The following is a 9,206-nucleotide window of genomic DNA, read 5'->3' on the forward strand; positions in this document are numbered from 1 at the left end:
GTAAATCCGCCCCTGCGTTCTCTCGCGGTGAAAGAGCGGCGCGCTCGCGCCCATACGGTAGGCGCACGCATAACAACGTGTACTTACGAGCCGCACAGGCGTAGGTTGGCGTCGGGGTAACCCGATAATCGGCATATCCACCGAAGGGCCCGGCGCGCCTATTAAGCTCCAATAACGACACGTAATAGCTCGGGTGTTGCGGCCGTTCGCGCTGCGACGGAAGGTGCGGCGAGTGTGAGAAGTGAGAAAGAGAAAGAGAGCCGGCGGGAGAGAGTGCTCGTTGCTTAGCGTGACTAAGTAAGCCTTTGCGCGAGCCTTGGGGAAGCGCGGGGCCCGAGGGCCCGTTTCGCGCCCCTCGCATATCTGCACACGGTGTCCCAGAATTCCACGGAATTCCGGCGCTGCTGTGCAAGCGCCACGGATTCCTCTTCCCTCTTCTCACCCTTCCTGCACAAGTTGCGGGATCGACCGGAGGGTCCGACCGGGCCACCCTGAAATTATGCGGTGCCCGTCAATTAAAAAGAGTGACCGGCGGCGGCCTCTTCGCCTTTCCTCGCCCCGTCGTCGTTGACCGTATCCTTCCTTCTTTGTGTCCGCCTGCGATTCATATCGAACGCGCCGGTACCCTGCTCTTACTGAAGAATCTTCGGGGAGGACGTGCGAGAAGGATTTTTATACAGTTTTTGTTCAGCCACGAAACACGATGTTGAATACGGGAATAGAGAGGAATCAGCGGCTTGTGTGTGTGTGTGTGTGTGTGTGATTGAGGCGCTTCAGTCAATAACATGTTAAACTGCGCGATGAGCAACTACGCGGCTCTCGTTAGTCTGTATTTACATGGATTCGATTATAACCTCGATGAAAGCTCTCTCTGCATTCTGCTTGAGCGGTGTAACGTATTATAGGCTTTTACAATCTTGCTCGAAAAGATAAACCTCCGAGTCCCAATAATGATTTATAAGTTTCTTACTTGAAGAACGGGACTGAGTCCCAATTAGAGGAACGCGAATATCCCAGGAAGGATAAGTAAAAGAAGTTGTCGTCGATTTCTATCTTGTGAAATATCCGCAACGATTGAGAGCCAAGCGCAACCGAAAATTTATCGAATATCGATTCTCGAAAATTGAAAATTTCCGAAATTTCTACGCGACGAACTGTAACAGCTTCTGCATTTCTCGGGAAAGGAATAGAAAATTGAGACGTTCGACGCCTACGACCACGCGCGCATCTTGTTGTGTCCTCCTCGTATCGTGCGGAGCGTGTACACGTACACGACTCATGGCGGAAGGCACGGCACGGCGGCTATAACGAGGTCCACCTAACGCCTCACCGTGGAATCCCTATACATCCTTATCCACGACGTCGTACCGTTATTATTCTTCCTGCGTCGCGCCGGGACGTGTTGCTTCTTTCCAGCAGCGAGAGAACGAACGAGTTCGTCCGGATCGGCCATTCGCGTGTATCCGACCGGCGAGAAAATCACGACGACGAAGAAGAGAGAGATGCGCTCGGAACGGATTCGCTTCTGCGCGCGTGTAATATCTCAGCATAACGTACACACGTGTGTGATAGAGAGGAGCTGGTTCTCACGTGCGTTAATTATCGCTTGACCGTTTATCGGTATCATACTATGTTCGATTTTTGTGAAGAAAGAAATGACGATTTATTAAATAAGTTAAAGATTCGTAAAAGTTGTGATAAATCAATTTATTGCCAATAATAACATAAGATTTTTGCTATAACAAATTTTACCACATATATGACAAAATTGTCATAAGAAATTGTAACGAAATAATAACAACAAACTGCTCTATTGTTGACACTTAGGGAATGTATTCCGTGAGCAGAAGAGCTGAGGTTTTTCATTAACAAATACAGTATATGATCCTGGTGAGATTTTGTCCTGGCTGAACACTTGTCTGTCTACAACTATGCAATTGGTTGTCGAACCAGTAGGGCGCTTTCTCGGATCAAAACTGTAAAAATATCGAGTTATATGGATTAACAAATTAATCACAGAAAAAAATCTAATGAATTCTATACGCGCGTACTTTTGAATTTATTTGCTATTTTTGTGTACGCTTGTGTATATACCTTTACAAGTAATTTTATCTTTCATACTTTGACTATAATTTGTGCGTAGAAATAATATAAATAATGTAAGTTTATATTTTATAAATATATGCGATCGCGATTTTTTTCGGGAGGGAGAAGGAATTGACGAATCAATCCGATCTTAAATGTATTGTTAATTGACGAAGTAAACTTACTTTTTTAATTGAGGAACACCAGGGAATACGCACTTGCTTCTGTCAAAAGTAAGGAGTACACTCAAATATCTAATGGCGTTGGCATGTGAGCATGCTCTAGAAATGTCATCGTCTGAAATATAATTTTATGTAATTTTAATTTGTGTGTGGCCACTTATTTCAGAAACGTTTCACATTCTTCTAAACGCTTCAATTAAACACAAAACATATTTACCACATCCTGGTTGTTTCGATGCGTCATTGAAATACAGATTGAGATGACCTATGGGTTCATTTATTCCCAAAAGCGTAGTTGTGTGAAAAGCAGTTACGCGCTTGGCGTCTGTATTGCAAAGTCTTTCGTCGCAACTCAAGGACATAAAGTTTGGTCCCGCGGGATCAGCGCCGATGATACGTGACACAGTTCCGATCTTACGTGACTTAATATTTTTTGCAGCAAAGCCACTTACATGTGAACCGAGACTATGACCAATAAGAATTATATTGTCCAGTGACACGTTGCACGTTTTATTTACATGTTCGATATAGCTGAAAGAACACAAAAAAACATATTTCTAGAAATATGTGAAACAAAGAGCATCATAATAATTTAGTACTGTCTTTGTTTTTTAATAGTATTAAAATATTTTCTGACCGCAGTATAAGAGAATTTAACAATAAAGTTATTCACACCGCAACTTTTGTAGAAAATATTAATACTGTTATACTTTGTTCTCCAGAAAAAAGTAATTTTTCCAAACATATCAAAAATGAGAATTTACATGATATAGATGTAATAATATGATGTTATATGTAAGTATATTTACATTTTAGTGTATTTTAAATATCTAAAAAAATCTAGAACGTACTTTGCCAGGAGTTCTCCTGCTTTATGAGTGTTTTTCGCTGCTTTAACATATGCTTGCATGTACAAAAAATATGAAAGACTTCCATCGCATGATCCTTGAGTCCAGTTTACTGAAAACACTGTATAATCGTTCTGCAAAAACAAGATATTGTAATTTTACTTTTTATGTAAGTTTATTTTTATTCCAACTTTTATGCTAACAATTAGTGCAATATAATATTAACAAAATTTCTGGTTTTTACTACAAGTAAGCCATATAGACAATTGGACTTGAAATGTTTTCTCTTGAAATATGTTTACCTGTGCGAGCTTCGAAGCCAATTCGTGCATATAGTCAGCGTCTGGGGATGAGGTAAAACCATGAGTGACAAAGGCAATTTTCTCTTTATTATTACTTATATAACCGCAAGTGTCCTTTTCCTTGACATTCTTCACGCCATTAGGATTTTTTCTGAAAATCGAATACAATGTAATTAGCGCAATAAGCAAATGAGTGATGAGCATGTTCGCTTTTTTCTTACTTGTTGTACGCAACCGTCGATATGCTTGTGATGTCGTCGCAGGGAGTTTTAAGAAATGGGACTTCGAATAATTTTATCGGTTCGGGTTCACTTACGGGTTCTGAATTTGTATATCGTAGAAGATAAATTATAACAACAAGTGAAACAGTTTTTATCATTGTTTATGATAGAAAACACAAATAAACTAAGAGAAAACCGAAGCAACAGTATTAAAGGTTGTGTGAACTCTGAAGAAGTTTTCCTATTTATACTGCCAATATATAACATAAAACTTATCAGTGATATTATTGTTGTACATTATTTTTTTCTAATATTGTGTTTTTTATTTTTTTGGAACTGTTCGGTAATAAAAAAAATGATAAGCACAGCGTTGGGAATATAATTTTGAAATAAAACGTTCCGCTTTTAGTCATGTCTGTGCATTACAAACTTGCTGAGTTTACATATTATTATAGTTTAAATTATCAACCTAGATTCAAAGTTTAACAAAATTGTATATAAAAAAATTTTAGTAGTTACGTTTATTTCAAAATTATATATATTATTAGTTTAGTGGTTAGATATATATATATATATATATATATATATATATATATATATTTATCTGTAATATATACATTAAAAAAATCAATGTTTAGTGACAATGTTTCGAAATTCGTCATTCGAAAGCAAGATATTATTTTATTTTTTATGTGAGTTTATTTTTAAATCACTTTCTATTACTAACAATTAGTACAATCTGATATTGATGAAAATTTTGTTGCTTATCATAGATATGCTATATAGATAATGTAAATTGAATTGTTTTTTAAATATATTTACCTTTGCAATTTACGTACTCAAATCATAAATAAATTCAGTAATTGAAGAACTTTTAAAATCATGAGTGATAAAGACAATCTTTTTAGTACTACCAATAACGACAAGTGTCCTGTTTCTTGACATTCTCAACGCCATTGGGATTTTGTCTTGAGAAAAAATACGATGTAATTAGCCCGATGAACAAATAAATGATGAAGCATGTTCATTTACTTGTTGTACGCAATTATCGATGTTGTCGCAGAGGGTTGAGCTTTGGAAGAGAAATATATCGGTAAATCTAAGTAATTCGATTTCACTTACGGGTTTTAAATGTGCATATCATACAAGATAAATTTAAAAAATGGATGATAAAACAAATTTTCATTGTTTGCGAAAAAAGCATAAACAGAATAAAAGAAAATTAAAACAATAAGATGTGAATGAATTATAAAAAAATTGTATTTATAATATACATTATATGATAGAATAATTATCAGTAATTTTATCATTGTACATTTCTTTTTTACTTTTGCTTTTTATGTTTGATAATGTCTAGCAATAAAAAAAAGATGATAAAGCACAACGTAAATAAATATAAATTTCGAAATAAAACGCTTCACTTTGGATGTTATTACATATATCTGTTATTGTAAATCTATCTGTGTATTAAACTGCACGTGTTACGTTATATGTTTAAATTATCGAGCTAGACTTAAATTTTAGTAACAAAATTGTATATAAAAACTTTTATTAGTTATAATTTTTCATGTATATATATATTTGAAAATTTTATATACTATAAAATGTGAATTTCAGCAAATTATACTCACATGTGAAATTCTTATCTCTCGAATAATATCTAATAAAAACGAAACTGTATCGAAACATAATCACTAAATCTGAATAGAAAATGTAGTCATAAATAGAAAATATAGTTACTAAATATTTTTATACGTATATGTATTATATGTATTATAGATAAATGTATCTAACATATATATTAGATAAATATTTTATATATATACATTATAGATAAATATATCTAACCATGAAAATAAAATAAAATATACACTTTTGAAAAATCATAACATTTTTTATATACAATTTTATTAAAATATAAATCTATATTTGTATATATGTATATGCACATATATTTAGCTTATTGCTATTTTAATGTTTTGGACAAGGACAAGATAAACAATATACGTTTAAAGAATATACATATTACATAAAAATATTAAAATATATTAAAATATAAAAATATATTAAATTATTTTTTTTAAATTATTCTTACTATTAACAAAATATCTAAATAACGTTTGCTTTTGAGATCTGCAAGTAGAATAGTATAACATTAAACTTATTCAAAATTATCGATTCTTTTAAAAGCAATGAAATAACGTGATTAATTGAAACTTGACAATAATAATTCTTGTTGTAACAAAGTTCGAACATTTCGCTTTACGAAATTTTGTACGACTTATCTAGACGATATTAGCTAGATGCGCAATGTAAATTATCCACACTTTACATAATTCTATACCATACTTTTCTGAATAATCAATCTTACAATTTGTCTCGTCTTATTGTACGAGATTGTTGTCGCAGGAAAACCGCGCGGTTTTGATACGAGTGTACGAGTTTATAGCTCGTGCTCTCGCCACGCCGCGCTGTTTCTGGCAAGTTGCAGAGCGGCAGGTGTTAAAAATAACTTAATTAATACGCGCCCGGAGCAGATGCGATAATTGGGCGGGCCAGCAGAATGGCGTTCGAAGGTAGGAACTATGATTAACTCGGCGTCCAATTAGCTCGTATTAGGTGTACGAAGCGATGCGTGTGAACGCGTGTGCGTGCGATATGTAACTATATAAGCCGACACTAAAGTCTTCGGCTATCATTACCGCGGTATTATCGGGCGAATTGTTCACGGTCCTCGAATATCCCGATAATGGCGCCGGTTATTACGCCCGATAGGATGGGATATCGTTATCCGATTTCCTACGCTCGGCAAGCCGTCCTTTTAATAGTCCACTGTGGCCTCGTTATACCGCCTCTATCGCCATAAGTATTCTCATTTTCGCTAGCCTGCGGCCAATCGGACACAAAAACGTTACCCGCAGATCACACGCGTGCGAGGTTTACAAAACGACACGTTTAGCTCAGCAGAGCGATGCTGTGTGTATATCTGACAAATTTATTATATATTCACAAAACGTAATATAATTTTCGAGACACGTGACTATAACTCGTTACAAAGTAAATATGCCGTACACGCCTCGCGTACGCAGATTTTATTGATTAATAGAACACGTGATATTTATAATTTCCGCTTTTCGCCATTGCTTTCTAATATTCCATCCGACTTTTTTCCGTTTATAATCGCTGAAAGGCGGAAAGGTAGTAATCTGTTGGTTATCAGCGATCTTTCCGTGGTTAAAATGTTGCTGCGCCCTATCAAGTAGTACGTAATTGTGCAATAAATTGTTGCTTAATTGAGCGCCGTGCCGTCGCTGATTTACATCGCGCTTTCACTTCTTTCATAAATTGTTCGACGTGCGTTCGGTATCAGTTGCAGGAAAGGCATCGTTCGCATGAGATGTTGCTCGATTTTCCGCGTCAAACAAGAATAAGTATGGAATCTCACAAAAATGATTAAACCGGATCGAAACTGTCTCGTTCGCCGTAGCGAGGCATCTGTTTCTGCGAATAACGCAGAAAACTTATTCGCGCGCTCACGTTGCGTGCTTTTTGCGATTCGAGATTGAGCGCGCATGTGTCGATAAATATATTTTCAAGTCGCTGTCGTAACTCGCGCAAAAAACAAAAGCGCCGCTTCGCTCAAAAGGCCAATTAGCCGCACTTGACTATCATCGATAGCACGGTCTATGAAACGGCCATGGAAGAATTGTCGCTCGTTATCGTTCCCGTGACCGTAAAAATGACGAAAGCTCTTTCAATCCGGAGCGAGCGGAGTATTACTTCGTCATGCGCCGTCCGTGCGCGGCGCGTCCCGAGCCACGACATTGCAAACAACAGACATTTCGCGATCGTCTGGTTCGTCGTCGTGCCGCAATCTCGCGTCGTTCATAAACAATACGCGAGAGGCGAATCTCCTTGAGATCGGCAATAAGTAATAGCCGTGACGGGTGAGGCCGAGCGAACCCAGTGAGCAACATTCTTAAAGAGGTCACGCCGTGTCACGGGAAGAAAGATTTTGCAACTCGTTCGCAGGAAGTATATATATGTATATATTATATATATATATATAGAAGCTACGTCATTCGCTAACAAAGAAACTCGATTTTTTATTGTAAAAAATCGGACTGAGAAATTGCAGGTTTGCAACTGTAAGCTTAAATATAACGGCATAAAAATATTACGTGTTTTTTCGTATTGTCTTGTTTTTATTTCACTTCTCGCGTGAGATACTTAATATTTTTTTATATCATGGAAGTTTTCGAGAATACCGTATAAATTGGAGATGGCTTGACTTCGAAATCACATGTTTTGCGCGTCTCGCCCGAGGCGGCCACAACATTTCGTGAATGAAACACTTATTTTTCGATTTTTGACGATCTTACCGGAAGTAAGAAAACATCGATTCGAAACGGCTATCATTAGGCACGTCATCTTAGACACACTATCATGCGCAAATTACTATCAAGATTCCTTTCTAGCATCTGGTAGACAATTAGTGTGTTGGGCAGAAAATAATTACATATATATCAAGTTTTATTAGATTTTTTTATTTATTTGCAAAATATTCAGAAATTATAAGTTTAAAATACATTTCTGTTTATGAAATAACGTTAAAATAATTACATGATATATACTTTTGCATTGTCTCCGTCTCCTCGTATTCAGATCCTCGAAAAAGCGTGTTACACATTCAGAGATTCACGACGAGAGACGTCACGTCGGGTGTTCTTTATGGAGTATTTTATTAATTACGTTGATGAGTCTCAAATGAATGAAAAATACATGGCGGGGCGATAATATGGCAGTTAGTATGTACCGGGTTACTGTTACTTATAATGTTAATGTCATGGGGTCCCCATTGATCCCTTCCGTCGGTGAACCAACGAGTGCTGTTCAGAAACGAAGGAACAGATTCCAGACGCACCGCCGAACTGAGAAAGCGCGCCTCCCTTTTCTCTCCTCTTCGCCGGACAACATCGGGGTGGTGATGCACGAAGAAGCCGACTCTGGAATGCCACGAGTCCCGATCTGAGCCGTACAGTCCGGATCGTTCCAACCTGTCCGGCGTGTACCACCGGAGTAAGTCGACGGGAAGCAAGAAAGAAGAGGTCGTCCGACGTAGAGAGGAAGAGGACGAAGAAGAAGAGAGAGGCGGGAGAAAGAAAAGAAAGAAGAAATCGCTTTATCGTGTTATTGGATGGCGCGGTCTCCTCCTCGTCGCGAATGTCAATTCACGTGTGGACGAATCGGGATCTCGAACATTTCGTTATTTACCTCGCGTGTAAATGATACAACAATTAATCCCGCGTGTAATAATTAATTTGAAAAGCAATAAAATTGACCTCAAATTTAACCTTACCCACAACAAGATTGTTGAGACGATAAGCGCGTCACTATTAATTAGCAATTCGGAATCCAGTGGATATTGCCACAACGCTGAACGACGTCGTTGTGGCAAGATGGCAGACCGAAGATAACTTTTTTTTTGCGAGATCATACGCCTACGTCTCGTGAAAGGATTCGGTTAAGATTAGAATCTAAAAAGATCCAGTCGCGCACACGATGCCG

General features: G+C 37.4%; 1 protein-coding gene across 1 annotated transcript; it reads right to left on the minus strand.

Annotated features, from left to right (window-relative positions):
* Positions 1-1,688: 1,688 nt before the first annotated feature.
* LOC109855602 (phospholipase A1 2-like) lies at positions 1,689-3,853 on the minus strand. The gene is made up of 6 exons (XM_020430047.1): positions 3,639-3,853; positions 3,418-3,568; positions 3,119-3,249; positions 2,485-2,798; positions 2,271-2,382; positions 1,689-1,976 (listed from the first exon to the last, which is right to left on the minus strand). Exons 1-6 carry the CDS (start codon positions 3,794-3,796, stop codon positions 1,811-1,813), a joined length of 1,032 nt encoding a protein of 343 aa, XP_020285636.1. The 5' UTR covers positions 3,797-3,853; the 3' UTR covers positions 1,689-1,810.
* Positions 3,854-9,206: the final 5,353 nt, after the last annotated feature.

The sequence above is a fragment of the Pseudomyrmex gracilis genome, unplaced genomic scaffold (assembly GCF_002006095.1).
Source record: "Pseudomyrmex gracilis isolate BER0280 unplaced genomic scaffold, ASM200609v1 scaffold_93, whole genome shotgun sequence".
Taxonomy (NCBI): domain Eukaryota; kingdom Metazoa; phylum Arthropoda; class Insecta; order Hymenoptera; family Formicidae; genus Pseudomyrmex; species Pseudomyrmex gracilis.